Source organism: Genypterus blacodes, unplaced genomic scaffold, assembly GCF_046128005.1.
Source record: "Genypterus blacodes isolate CSIRO-AG114 ecotype Tasmania unplaced genomic scaffold, CSIRO-AGI_Gbla_v1 ptg000009l_1, whole genome shotgun sequence".
In the NCBI taxonomy this organism is placed as follows: Eukaryota; Metazoa; Chordata; class Actinopteri; order Ophidiiformes; family Ophidiidae; genus Genypterus; species Genypterus blacodes.
Genome location: NW_027466823.1, coordinates 331,479 through 346,712, shown reverse-complemented (window position 1 = coordinate 346,712; position 15,234 = coordinate 331,479). Strand labels below are relative to the sequence as shown.

Genomic DNA, 15,234 nt, shown 5'->3' with positions numbered 1-15,234 from the left:
CTTGAACGGTCGGATTTATATTTTATTCCAGATTGTGAAATCCTTTGTATGCAGTCCTCCTTCTTCCCCCCGTCACACTGGGTGCATCCCTCCTCTGAGCCTCCCAGCGCCAGGCCTGTAGGGCCCTGTGTGTTTTGTAACAGTAATTATGGAGGTCATGTCAGAGATGGCAAAGTCTCATTCTTTGAGTTGCTTTGAAGAGATGATTTATGATGTTATCAGCGGGAGATGCCTCGCTGACAGTGTGGACACAGAGCCAGCAGGTTACAAAGAGTTTTCTGTGTCCGAGGCTTTGGCTCAGAGCTCACACTGTGCTGAGAGCTGACCTGAGGCCACGGCCAAAATGTACACAAGTGCACATTGATACTCCTGCTGTGGCTCTTAGTTTGTTCAGATCCTATCTCTTAGCTATTGTGCCTGTGTGATCTCGTGTTATTTATGAGGTTAGGATATGAAGTGTGACCCTGGAATCATTTATAGATTTATGCCTTTTAACAGGCTGGACTGTTTCTCTAGATTGTTATTATCAGAAAAGAATGATTAGAAATGTTACTGGTTGTTGTTGTTGTTGTTGTCAGAGTTTTATGCACTTTGTGAAAACTGAGGACTGATCCAGGATTTCTTTTGTCTCTCTTGTTCTTCAGATCACATCCAAAGCAGCAGATCCAGATCTTGGTTTCACCATCATGTCCTGCTTCATTTCCCCCAACTCAAACCCCAGCTTGGCCTCAGACTACACTCTCATTGAGACAGTCTGCCCCATGGACGACTCGGTCAGGTTCTATCCTGGGAGGGAGCTGCCTGTCCCTCACACCCAGAGGGCCAGGAGCAGGTTCAGCTTCACATTCAACTCAAAGCTCAGCAAATCCTTGCTCTTCCTGCACTGTCAAATGTCCCTGTGTTCAAAGAGACCGCACAACGGCCAAAGACTCCCACTGGTATGCTGTGTTACAACCTAGATACTAAACAAAGACTCATCTCTCCAGAGCCATGTAGTATAACTGTGGCAGTGCTTGGTTGACTGTTCACATCGTCTTAGTGCTTTATTCTGTCTTAGCTGAGCCGTCCACTCTCAGGTCTGCTCACAGATGTAAGGAGAAAGCATGAATCAGTGAGGTTAGCCAAGTATGCAGCTGCAGAATCAAACACGTGTCCTTCATAGCCTTCGTCCTGTTCCTCTTACTGTCTTGTCTTATCAAATTTGTACAAGGTTGAATGATAAGTTCTTCTCTACTACCATTTCCCTCAGACATGCTTTAGTATCCTTATCACTCAAACTACATTTACTATAAGACTCTGTATCTTGGCTCATTATGGGATATCTTCATGCTGGATTGTTAAAGTACTATTTTTCCACTTCTGAGCAGTCATATTGAGGTTTGGATTGATCTTCTCCACAGTGCATGGAGTCTAAAACCTGTGAGTCCATCACCGTGGACACTATCATGGCCATGGCGATGAACACCAAGATGTCCACCAAGCCGATGGCAGTGGTGTCTAATGGGTCTGACAACTGGTTCAAGACAGGTTAGTTCACTCTTTAAAGCTTCATGCCTCTGAGCTCAGCACACAGAAGATCCATCTGAGCCCCACCAGCTCTTTCCACAAAACCCTGATTCATGTTTCCTTTTAGTTGTAGCTACAAATTATGTTGGAGCTCCGATTTCCTTTCCTCTGAGTCCATACAGAGTGATAAGGAAACGGGAGTAAAGAGAGGGAAACCGTCTGATGGCAGCCGACCCACACAAGGCTCAGTCCAGTACTGGAGATTAGACCCAAACCATTCTGGCTGCAAAACACTGCACATCACTTCCCCACATCTGGCCAGCATTAACTGTGGTGTGTGTGTGTGTGTGTGTGTGTGTGTGTGTGTGGATGGCCTGTTTGTGTCTGTTTACATTAATGTCCGTACATATACTGTATATATACAGTGTGTGTGCGTGTGCGTGTGCGTGTGCGTGTGCGTGTGCGTGTGCGTGTGCGTGTGTGTGCGTGTTCCTTTTTGGGTGTGTGTCTACAAAGGAGCATGTGGTTGACTGTAGTAAAGGGGAGTTTCCAAACACTGAGGCCCAGTTCGGCTGCTAAGGTCCATTCCATGTTGAGGGAGGTCGGAAAAAGAAGAGTCTTACAGCATGGAGCTTATTGTTAGTTCCTCTCTCTTAGGACCTTCACTGTGGCCTCCCATTCTCACTAGAGGGAGGACTGTGTGTAAGGGGAGTGGTGGTCATCTTGTTGGCTTTGGGCGAGCAGCCAGAGAGCCTAAAGGGCCTGGATCCTCACTTGATTAGTCAGTTGGTCTCTTGTTGTCCCAGGGGCTGAGTGTGATCAGAGGGAGGTGCAGGCTGAGTGGAGGCCTGAGGTAACCAACATCACATTTGACTAATTATGACCCAATCTGAGATATATGGGCGATATGATGAGTGCCAGGGGTTTACAAATCAGCATCCCCCCCCCCCCAGAGGTGTGACATCATCACAAGAGCTGTGGTCACTACAAGTCAGGTCTACTGAATTTAACTATTTTAGCCCTGTAGGAAAATAAAACATCTACACTGCCTGTAGAGTCAAGAGAGCTCATTAGGCCGTCTGCATTGATTTGTATCAGATCTTTGAATCTAACAAGGAGACAATCTCAGCTCTGTAAATGCAGTTTTTTTTATCTAATGGAGAAGTTAAGGTCTCCATAAAAAGTCTTGAAGAAAATGACAGTTATTTCAAAACTCTGCAGCCGGGACTTTAACCAATACAAAGAAAGAGCTCACATCTCCCCTCTGCACCGGCTGCCTGTATCTCTCATAATACAGACTTACACACAAACCCTTACCTAATCTATCATCTTCATAGATCAGCGACTGGCGTTCATTTGATGTCCCAACAGGAACCTGGCAGCAGGCATCATTGTGCTCTGCCCAGACCAACATGCCAGAATACTGGGTTTATTCTCCATCATGCAGATGAAGTAAACACATATATATGCAACAAACACAGCCAAAGACCTCCGTTTCAAAGGCATCTCTTGTGCTGTGACGGTAAACAAAACAAGCGTCCTTTGAAGGGCCACAGCTCTGCACTGGCCTTCATCCAGAGAGCTGAGCTGAAGCCGAGCAGAGCTGAGGACAAACACAGCAGCCTCAGAGCGCCGCAGCGCCACTACAGCAGTATATTTACTCCCACATCATTCATCTGGTCATCACTATTTACTTCAGTTTACTCTTTACCCTGTAAACACGTGGAAGAATCTGTGAGCTACTAAAATGATCAGACAAACTGGAACTGGCCCCAACATATCTTCAGTAGGTGATCAATCTGGACAAACCTTGATTTGTTTTTATAAATATGAATATGTGAAACTTTAGTAACACATCAGCTTAATGCCTGCTGAATAAAACATTTATCATCGTGGGGTTGATGTGTGCCGTCGCCCTGGCAACCTACGTTCTTCCTCTCGCAGGAGTTTCAACTGTGGCAAAGAAGAAAAGTGCAAATTCATGGAAATGTTCTTGCGGGCCACACCTTGGGTCGTTATACCTTCATTAAATAGGCAAAGGAAAATGTTTGGATCAATGTTAGGAGCTGTGAGAACATGAAACAACTTTTTATTCCTCGTTGTCTGCGGCGCTCCTCCACATTTTTACGACACGGCCGACGTTCTGCGCCAAAGTCAAAGCAGCCAGTGTGTTTTTATGAGCGCAGGCCCCAGTGTGAAGAGTCTCACAGAGGATACATCACTGCCTTCTGCACAGCATGAGCACAGGGTCAGAGTTGAACAAAAACAAGTCGTTACAAAGGAGGTTCCTCCATTCCACAGCTAACAAACTTAAATCAACGCATGACGACCGTGCAGATATCACAGCCCTTCCAAGTTTGGCTTACACGGCTTTAAGCATGACATGCCTCAGTGCAAAGAAAGGGCTTGACCTGCTTTTGAGTGAGAGGAAAAGTGTGTATCACCACGGTTACCAGTAAGAAAATATGAGATACGGGAAAACGAGTGAGTCAACAACCGTCGACTCAATATGAGAACAAACACACTTCCATTGAATATTGCGCAATCTGACATGCACACTCACTGGTTCAGATCCACACTATTGCACAAGACCAGAGCTGACAATGAAACTTTACATTACAGTACAACATTCATGATTTCTCAGAAAATTCAAGAGACCTGAACAGGAAACCGTTAGAAGTCTGTGGTCTGTTGTTGGCCTGAGCTGTGCTGTTTCCTCTGCCTGTGGCACTCAAAGTGTTAAAGCTGCTCTCTGCATTCTTAACATGACAAGATGGCGAGCAGATAACACCAGAGCGAGTGAGTCCCACATCGTCCCCCTGATATTCCAGTACCAAACCTCAGAGGTGATCTCTTGAAGAACAGCGCTCATTGTGCCGGGCTCCGGTTCCGTGTTCACCCTGACCGGACCCAGACACAAGCGTCTTTGTCGTGTTTGTTAAGTCATCATCAGGGCTCATTTCAATTTTGAAATCCATCCAGATGTTTTTTTCTTTGGGACCCTGTCAGCTTGTGGTCTCTCTGGTTCAGCTCTCTTCATCACATTCCACTCAGAGCTGCTTATCAACACTGTGTAATATGGATAATCTGATTCTCCTGGGGTCCTGCTGCTCTCACACTGACTCGCCTGATGAATCCTTTTACTGCACGTGGATCAGCTCACAGAAATGTCAACATGGATTCATTAAGTTCATTCTATGTTGCAGATGAACCGATGAAGAATCCAGACGAGTCACCAGATCCCTCTAATCAATGTAAGTTACAAAGCTGTCATACGTTCTTCTATGTCTATATGCATGTATTCATACCCGTGTGTATTATTAAGTAGTTCCATCCAGTTAATCCCCTTTTAACCTGCTCTTCCAGCCATACTGTACGTCCTGGACACTCCCACAGTGGTTGGCATCGCCTTCGCTGCCTTTCTGATCGGGGCCTTGTTGACTGGAGCCTTGTGGTTCATCTACTCACACACAGGTAGGACCTTCACCTGCTGCTCCATAACCTCTGCTCACCTTTCTACATGAGTAAAAAAAGATAAGGGGTAGAAGAATGTCCCAGTGTCTCTGCCAAAACTGTGCTGTTAGGCGTGCCAAACATCCTGCTGCGGACTGAGGCCAGTGAACAATAACATATTGCCTCCTCCACTGTAAATATATCCTGTTGGTCAGCAACATCAGCTCTTCTCTTTCCTGCCGTGTAATGTTTTGCGGCCTACAGGGCGGTCGGTGAATTTTCTCAAGCACAATGGCTGGAGATGTGTTTGGAAAGTCCCCCTGTTCGGTTTAGCGGGTGCTCACAGGAAAAGACTCAATCTGATTAGATGCCAGGACCTTTCCCATCGTCCCCAGCCTGCCGACCCCAGCTGACCCCTGAGAGGAAGCGTGCTCCCTGCAGCCCACTGAGTTCACCGGTGCACAGTGCTGCCCTGTTCTCATTGGCCTGACGGTTTGAATGGCGACCTGCCGTGCCACTGACCCGTTGCCCCTGTGGCTAGTATGTTCTCCACTGACGCCTTCCACAAACAGGGTCAGGAAGTTTGTCTTTAGAGTTTTTAGACTTTCTGGACATTCTGCAATGTGTTGCGACAGAGTGTTTAAGTTCACACTAAGTTTGCACTTTGGAGGGAGCTGAAATCTGGAGTAGTCAGATAAGAAAGTAATCCTGCTTCATAATCTGGACCTGCAACACAACGCTCATCTATAAGGTCACACTCTCATAACACAGTGGGTTTGATGATCCCAGTCTGGGTTTGATGCTTTTACCCTCAGTCCACTTTATAAGATTACATTCAGTCAGGTTTGACTTTACTTATCTTTGTCACAATAGAAATATCGGCATCTTTTTAGTAAGAAACTTTATTCAGTCTTCACTAGTTTCCTAAAGAGCCCAACAAAGAACCTCCTGCCCTGTGATTGGCTGATTTCAGAAAGGTTGATGCCAGACTTTGTGTAGAGGATCCAGGTGTAAGAAGATTAAACCCTGGAATAAAACGATACATGCATATGTTCCTGTTCATGTGATAAAGATAAGCTCCGGTCCAGTTTAGCTCCACTTCCTGAGCCGCCCTTACATGGGAACACTGGCAGTTTAACCTAAAGAATGTAGATCCTCACACACAACCACCAAACATATCACTGCAGCTTTCCTTTTTAAATGACATACATATATACAGCGGAACTTTATTTGGAGTTTAGGAATATTTCCTTACAAGGAACTTTCGAAATATAAATATATATATTTATATATATATATAAATAAAGTGTTTCTCCTTCAGTTTATGGACAGAAAACAAATCTGTAGCAACTGCTGGCTGCAAAGTTGTCATCCACAATATGTTTCTGTGACATTTCAGCATCCTTTTGTCTTTCTGCTGAACTCAGATTGATCAGTGGACATAAGGGAGCGAGCCTTTGTTTTGAGAGCTCATGATCCTGTGAGGGAAAGTTAGCCTGTCACAGCTTCACTCTGGTAAACATTAGCAGAACTAAGGGGCCTAAAAGAGGGAGCAAGATGCAAGATCGCCTGTGGACATGTGCAGATGCCTGACACACACGCACACACACACACGCACACACACACGCACACACACACACACAGAACCGTCAGTGGCTGATAGTGAAAGCTTTCTGAGCTCTGCTTTGCTGGGAGGGACGCAGCTTGGAAACAGCAGAGAGACAGATTGTATTTTAATGGCGTGAGCTCTGTGCCAAAAACACAAATTAACCACAGACTTGACTTTATTTCAAAGGTTGTTGGTTCTGCGTCAGAGCTGTTTTTTTCCAAACAAATTGTATTTATTCCATGGCTTGAAGCCTCAGATCCTGAGAATGTATAATCACGCATGCTTATGAACGACCAACTGTAGAGCAGTCGATGGTTTGAGTACAACTTAGACTTGAACAACATTAATAACTCTCTGTTCCAAACATCAGACTGGTAGTTTCCAGGCTGTGGCATCTTTAGGGAGCTAAGCAGTAAAATAGAAACATTTAGTGAGACTCTGCAGTCGGGACAGATTCTATAGAGGAACTGAACAGAGCAGAAATGTATTAGATCAAGCAAATGCTGCATTAGGTTCATAGGATGGATCTCAGACAGCTTTCTGATGTGCTGTTTACTATACTGTATATTCATAATCAAACAATAAGCAAATGGTCTGCATAGGTCGTGCACATAGAATAGAATAGAAGAAAGATGTTACTTAAACCACAGTTCATCTGTCAATCAGTCTCATGAAACTCTACTAAACTGTGGATTCTGTCTTCCAAAATGACGTGACGCTGATTTACAGTCATTGTATTTTGTGTCTTTAATTGTCCCGTGTCCTCCCTCTCTCCCTGCTGCTTGTGTAGGCGGAGCAGCCAGCGCACCGCCGCAGGTCCAGAAGCCCCTGCCGGCCTCAGAGAACAGCAGCGCGGCCCACAGCATCGGCAGCACGCAGAGCACGCCCTGCTCCAGCAGCAGCACGGCGTAGCCCAGGGCCAAACCCTGCCAGGGCACAGGAAACGGACAGACAGCTCGCTTTGTCTCCTCGGATGAAAGGAACTATTTGTAAGATTTGATGGAAAAGGAATGAAGGTATGATTGATAGAAGAAGAAAGTAAGCACAGTCACACCTTTACTCTCATGGTGAGTGGCTTTAGTGCCACTGAAGCAGTGTGTGTCTGTGTGTGTGTGTGTGTGTGTGTGTGTGTCCTGCTCTGGGCTGTGACATCATACAGTTTCTAGTGCCTGAGTGAAACTACAACAAACCAATGTGAGTCCAACCAAATGCTCCTTTCTCCTCCTCAACAACACATTATTGTGTTCCTTTACCTTAAATGGTGTCTTTGTGCTGAGGGGCGAACGAGGCTATTTGCTGCAGTGATGTCAGTGTTAGAGAGTGAGACGCTGTTGGCAGCACGCAGCAAACCTCAACCTGAAGGTGAGAAAGATGCAAAGGAACCACTGAGAGCAGAACAGCGCAGTAAGAGAGTGTGTGTGTGTGTGTGTGTGGCTCTGCCTGACCTGGAAAGAGACAAAGCAGTCTGGGTGTTGAATGTATACAGATAAATACAGTAAATGCCAAAAATGTGAAAGAAAAATGTGAAAGACAGATGCTGAAATATGCCACATGTTCACCGTGGTATGACCAATCGTCATGCCATCGACACACAAGTGGGTGAAACGTATTTGTGCTCCTGCTTGTTAGTAGTCTGTAGTCAGTAGCTGTAGGTCTTAGCTGGGACTGAGTCTCACGCTTCATTGGTGTTCCACGACTTCACAGGGGCGCTATAGGTCCCTCTATACTGCAGGACCAGCTGCTGTCAACATCTGTATATTTGTGAATACTGTAAATACTCAAAAATGTTATTAGAGTGTATGGAAGCTCCCTTTATTTTTAGATTTATGGAAGAGACAAAACCCGGAGGCGTAAGTTAAAGGGGACATACTTAGCTTTTTGTATTTGTACCGCATTTCCTGCAACGTTGTAAAATCAGAGGCATCCAATACAAAGACAAACATTTACATCTCAACTGACCAGAATAAATAGTTTTAGATGATAAACATAGTGGAGCATTGATTCAAATATACTTAAGAGTATACAATACAAGTTATAAGTTCCATAGTTTGCCCCTTTATGAGTTTTAGGGGCATAAATGAAGAATATAGGGGCGATTTGGCTCCGTGCTCCCTCTTATTTCTGCCACATGCAGACAGAGATGCAAAGTATAAAAGAGCCTGAGAGCTCATATAGTAAAAGGTTTGTTGACACATGAAATCATTGTAGTGGTTTGATAATTGAACAGGTATATCTGTGTATGTCCCCTTTAAAACATCGCTCTCCACACTTTGACTCATACTTTAGTATAAACTCCAGCTGTTTCAGAGAGAAGCAAAGGTTTTGATTAGGCCGGACCTTTAAATCATGTCTTAGCTTGTCTGGTTTGTCCTCTAACTAAAGGAGTAACTGCACAGTATGAAGGTTTCTCACCCCACTTCTGTTTTTGTTGTCTTCTCTGTATAAACCTTGGCACTGACAGCGTGTTGTTAAAAGAAGAAGATGTCGTCTAAGCTCTTTTGTTAATGCAGACACAGATCATGTCTGATATTGAACTGTAAAACCACAATTACCCCACCGTCATGGAATAATATGAATGTTTATTGTTGTTGTGCCTTCCTGTGTCATAAATGTGCATTTATAAGTGACCTGGGAGACGTGATGAGAGAAAGGGAACGCTCCCCGTCCTGATTTAGCTGTGTGAGTAACCAAACAGAATGTGTATTATCTCAAACGTGTGTTGTAATGTAAACATGTATAAAGGTATATACAGAGGGAACAGAGTATATACGTATAGATATAGATATATATTTGTGTATTAAAGTATATTTTGGAATATATCACCCAGAGAAATGAGCATCTAGGACCCAACTAGGACCCAGATTCAGTTTCATTCTGTTTATAAGCCGCAGGAGTTATTCTGCATTTTTTATGAATTGCCCCCTTTTGTCTTTCATGTGTATGAATACTGTGAATTCTTTATGTGCTCGTGCTAAATGCTTGTTTGTGATATGTTTAACTCCATATGTTCATAAAGCCCTCGTGTCAGATTGATTTGTGAAACTCTAAGTAAGGAAATGAAAGATTAATAGTTCAAATGAGAGAATAAGAATTTGTTTCAAAAAGGACAAAAGCTAATTATATCCACAGAAGTTTAACATTCATCAGTGATCAAACAGCTCTATGTTTATTTGTAGATGCTTTCCAAATGAAGCGTTTCATGTCCCGAGTGTTTGTTGTGTGTACATGAGTCTTGTTTTGTTCAAATCTGTTTTTAATCCTCTGCAGGTCGCTCATTGACTCAGACGCAGATCTGTTACTTCTTTGTTTAAATGCCATGTAGCTTTGCAAAACTGATTTATTTGGAACAGATATCTTAAATACGGAGTTCACACCACTAAAGATTTGCTGTAGCCATGTATGTGTAACTGTATGATGTTTGGTGAAGAAGAATAAACTCCTCCCTAAAGGCCTTAATGAGGTTACTGTTACATTAGAGAACCCAGATCCAGAGTGAAGCTGCCTCGGCTCTGTCAGCAACACAAATCATTCAAACTGACCTTGCCATAGCATGTGTGCGTGTGTGTGCGTGTGTGTGTGCGTGTGTTCAGTTCAAACAGAGCGTGTAGATGAAGCCAGAGTCATCAGTTTGTCTCTTAACTCAATAACACTCCAATCATTTTTCACTGAGTTTCATCAGATCCACTTGGCACATAACTCATTACCTGAACTTTTATGTTTTTGCCAAGAGCGTCCACTGCCAGACCCAGCTGGAGTTCAGATCCACAGTCAGGGTACACAATGTACTACTGCTGCCATTGTAAAGAGGCATGATTATGAAATACATCTGAGAAAACAACATCGCTTTATACAGCAAATATGTTTAGTGAAGGAGTGAGTGTGTGTGTGTGCGTGCACGTGTGTGTGTGTGTGTGTGTGTGTGTGTGTGTGCAGTGTGGAAATAAGCCCCAGCCTATAATCTGTGGTCGCTGTGGGATTTGGGTTTCTTTGGCATTCCTGTCGTTTTGTGGTTTTGTCTTATCGCTTACTGCAAATCCATCTCTCATATGTAATTATGGCTCCGCCCCCCCGTGTCGTGCCTCACACTGGTTTCTGGATCTAATCTTCTCATTTGAGATCATTTGCTTTCACTCAGTCTCCCTAAGAGATGATGCTCACATTTCAACACTGCAGTCATCGCTCTACTCCTCCTCTCCTCTTCCTCTTCCTCCTCTTCCTCTGATCTCCGCCCCTTCGTGACCCTGAGCAGGAACATGCAGATCATTATCAATACCACAGATCAGCCAACTCAAATAAAGCTGTGGTTCCGGCTCATGTGTGGTTCACGACTCTTCCTGGCAGTGAACGCTGAGGTGCAAACAGCTCCAACCCCTGCATCCAGTTAATGATTGTACTTCTTACTACCTCAGTGTGTGTTTTGATGAATGTGTACTCGATGTGTGTGTGTGTGTGTGTGTGTGTGTGTGGGGGTGTGTGTGTGTGTGTGCTGGGCCCCCTTCTGTGGTTGGATTGGCATCTTTGTATATTTACTTTTTTTGTTCAATCTCCAACCAGACAATAAAGAGTTAAACCTTTCCGCAGCTGCCTGGTTGAACATGTACATGTGTAAAACATGGGTTCGTCCTTATTGTTTCTTTTGGTTTTTGAATCTTTGTATACGCTGTAAATATGCATGAGACCTGTATCCTCATTACGCCCAATAAAGCTTCATCATACGTGACCTCACCTGATCTCACTGTGCTTCATGGTTCCTCTGTTATTCTAGAATGATCTCATCAACATTAGGTTAGAACAATGAGCTGTAACAACGACGTGCAGCAGTGAAGTCATAGCATGAGACACACACACACACACACACTGTGGACCTCTGGGTGCTGACTGGGGAGGGAGAGAGAGAGATGACACACTCCTCTAATGTACAGTGTGTGTGTGTGTGTGTGTGTCTCCACCTCGTTCCCCCCTTTACTTTTTGATTAGAATTCTTTCAGGATGGCTTGGCTCTAATCAGCATGACTTAGCTTGGACTTGCGGTGCTGTGAAGTTCTATAGGAGGAGAGAAGGAGGTTTGGGCCGACTGACCTTCTGACCCCCTGCGGGCCGAGACATCTGCCTCCCAGATATCACAGCTACACACACACACACACACACACACATCTCTGCTGTCTCCTCTTCCCCACTCTGCACCTCTGCAGGGTTTGGGTCCAAGCGATGACTTATTGGATTCTTCCTCTCAGGATCATCCACCTCATCACGCCATCATGCTCCTCAGATCCTCGGCCACGGGGTGATGCGGTTTTATTTCCGTCTTTCATTGCAGGGTACCTGGAGCGCGATCGACGCTTATCCATTGAGTCAGACTGCATGAACCCCAGACAATAGAGGAGGCCAGAGAGTAACAAGGGGGGGGACAATGCTCCAAACACGCACACACACACACACACACACACACACACACACACACACACTCTGAGGAGGCTGTAATTTGGAACAGATCGTTGCTATCCTAAACAAGATGACCTCAACTGGGTTAAAGGGAGATGTTTGTGACTTTATTGGTTTGCATCAAAGGGAAATGAGGCCAGAGAATGAAGCAGAGTACACCTACTCTCACTGGACCCTCACTGGACCCTCACAGAGACCTCACAGAGCCCTCAGGACCCTCACTGGACCCTCACTAGACCCTCACAGGGCCCCCACAGGGCCCTCACTGGCCCTCCTCCTGCCCCCTGGCCACTAGACTGTAATGTGGTTGGAACAACAACAGAAGTTCCCGGGGATGGGATGAGAACCTTAATGGTGTTGACTGTGAAGACGTTGCTTCACACTCTGGCCTCCTGCCATTGGACAGTTTACAGCTCGGAACAGTCGCAGACACATTATGTAACAAACTGTCCTTTTACCAGAAATTAGCAGGGAGCAGATCCAGGCACTCAGTCTGCACGGTGACGTAGGACGCTCCAGATGTGATGATGATGATGCTGCTGATGAGACACTCCCCTTGAGATAATGATGAAGAACGCGGCTGCCTTGACATTTCGGTGAGATATTTCTGAACCTTTTGTTCATTTAAAGTGCTTACTGGTGCAGTGATTGAGTAATTAGAAGCTGAGGGCAGCTAACTTTAACCCACATTGTGCTCCTTGAGCCACATAAACACGACTGCAGCTCTGTCCCTCCGCTGCCAGGATCCATAAAACGCTTTCATTTTGCTGAATCGCAAACACTGTTATGATTGTGGCGCATGGGTGCTGCATGTGTATATTTTCTTTGTCATCCGAGGCCTCACGCTGCACTTATACTGCTGGAAAACACTTGAGTGCTTCCAGTTGGACGAGAAGAAGAAAAAAAACTCTGTAGACTTAGATTACACTGCTCATAATGAAAAAGCTCAATCATAAGCAGCCTGAACACCACAAACAGCCCCCAATCAGCCAATGATACGGCATGGACACACACACACACACACACACACACACACACACACACACTAAACCAAACAGATTCCTTCCTGGTTGCACTGCATGGACGCTGCCAAAGCCGCAATTACAAACTGAAAACAACAACAAACTGGAAAAACTGAGTCAACTTTCATTTTTTCCAGTGGTTTTTCCTGTCTGGACTCATTTCCTTATCTGGGACGTTTGCTTTATGTGTCTGCTTATCAGATGGAGGATTCCAGTGGACACTTCATGGAGCTGAAGTGAGCCAGCGTGTCGCAGGATCACAGACGTGACGATCTGACAGCTACAGCAGGAAACTACTTCTAATGATCCAAGACACATTGTCCTACTTGACTTATAACCTTTGTTTATGTTGTCGTTTCATGTATTTATATGATTCATCCACATTCTGTTTACTCTTAACCGCACACTTTCTGCAGAAGTCGGCACTGCACTTTCCTGGGTTAGGAGTTTATGTTCTCCAGGTGTGGTCAAAGTTTAAGGTTTCAGGAAAAAGCATACAGACGCAGGTGGTATGTGTGTGTGTGTGTGAGTGTGTGTGTGTGTGTGTATTTACACTAGTCCAACTGTGGCCCAAGCCCAACATGTAAAACTGCATTCGGAGTCCAAAATGTAATGTGTTTATAGTTTAAATCTGATCATCTTATGAAGTAACTACACAGAAACCAAATCCATTTTTTTTTGCTCACATGTGGATTTCATTGTGAATAAAAAAAATCCAGGGCAAGATTCATGTGGAATAAGATCACATTTACATTATTGTAAGACTTTTCTTATCATATTATTCAATATCAAGACCATTTTTGGGGTTTTTCCCCTCCAACAATTATGATTCAAAAAGCTTACATCATGTTAGATACTATGTTTGTTTGTGTGGTTGTGTCTCTGTCTACTGGAGGACTGCTGGGCCTTGGTGGAGGTATGCAGTAAAACATGTGCCCTTCTAGTTTTTTGGTGAATTTTCCTCGATGTTCTTTCTGAATGTCAGCGGACAGAAAACGCAGCCAGCACCCGCAAGCAACACAGAGTCAAAAAGTAGTAGGAGGGAAGAAAGCCAGAATTCATTAAGATGTGTTTTTCCATAGCAGAGAACCTCGCCAGGCCTCTAGAGTTAAATTCTGCACTGCAACCAAACCAAACAGGCCCGGTCCAAGTACCCACTCCTAAATGCAACCAGATGTCTGCCCTCAGCTAATAATCACAGAAAACACACACCTTCCCTGTGATTGGTCGGGTGGAAGCCCCAGCTGATCAGTGAAAGCTGTCATCCAGAAAACAGATGTGCCGGCTGTGCCTAGAATGTTGAAAATGACACTCACAGCTCCAGGCAGCACTGAAAGGTGAATGGAGCAGAGGTGCAGTTAAAAAACGGTGAAAATAAAGCATGCAAGGCCAAACTGGAGAGAGTGTGTGGAAAGATCTGCAGCTCGCACAAAGAGGGGCAGGACCTTTCATAAACTGGGCTGCAGATTCATGGCCTAGATTCATGAAATGTTAAAAATGATCATTTTTGCGAGTATATCCTTGAATTATTTGCTCTTTTCGGGGTCACATAGTTATCGTCTTCGTCATGGAAACTGTGGGTGGTGCAGTAGCCTTCACTCACTGTTGGTGATGTATGAGACATAATATTTGAATAGCTGGTCCCCAGAATGCAGTCTGTCACCAGGCTCCTCTGCAGATTCACCACAACACTGGGAGCTTCTGCCTATGGATGAACTCCTCAACTGAAAACTGCAGCTGAACATTTCTCGCTGTTTTTCTGTGAATTTGTCCCTTTTGCCTTCAGGTATCATATAAAGCAAAAGCGGTTAGATGTGATTGAACGAGCCTATAGATGGATGTTTATTGTTCTACTGACATGCGGTGACAGTGTGAGTCAGTGTGAGACAAACATGGATCAGCACTGGCAAACTATGTTTCCATGACAGTTCTGCACCAAATATAGATCAGATTCAGTGTTTCCATTAATGATACTATGAGTAATGTTGTTATGAGGGCATCAAGACTCAAGAATCCTCCTCTGCTCTCACAGATCAAAACAGTCTGTATCTCTTCTTAAACTCTCACAGCTGTAATGTCTTATTACAACACTGCAGAGAACCCTTGTGATATTAAGTGTGTTATGATGTGAGGACGAAAGGATCCAAACACACAACTCATCTGAATCAAGTCCAACCTGGTATGATGATGTTTTGCTGTTTG

The 15,234-nt window shown here is 44.5% G+C and overlaps 1 protein-coding gene across 1 annotated transcript in view; it reads left to right on the top strand.

Moving 5' to 3' along the window:
* The window catches only part of tgfbr3 (transforming growth factor, beta receptor III), a 58,112-nt gene extending 46,821 nt beyond the window's left edge, over positions 1-11,291 (top strand). Inside the window, exons 13-17 of the mRNA XM_076158212.1 lie at positions 645-938; positions 1,401-1,527; positions 4,713-4,760; positions 4,873-4,980; positions 7,359-11,291. Coding sequence (XP_076014327.1) covers positions 645-938; positions 1,401-1,527; positions 4,713-4,760; positions 4,873-4,980; positions 7,359-7,480 — 699 coding nt within the window. The 3' untranslated portion in view covers positions 7,481-11,291. The remainder of the gene's footprint in view (positions 1-644; positions 939-1,400; positions 1,528-4,712; positions 4,761-4,872; positions 4,981-7,358) is intronic.
* The last annotated feature ends 3,943 nt before the right edge of the window (positions 11,292-15,234 follow it).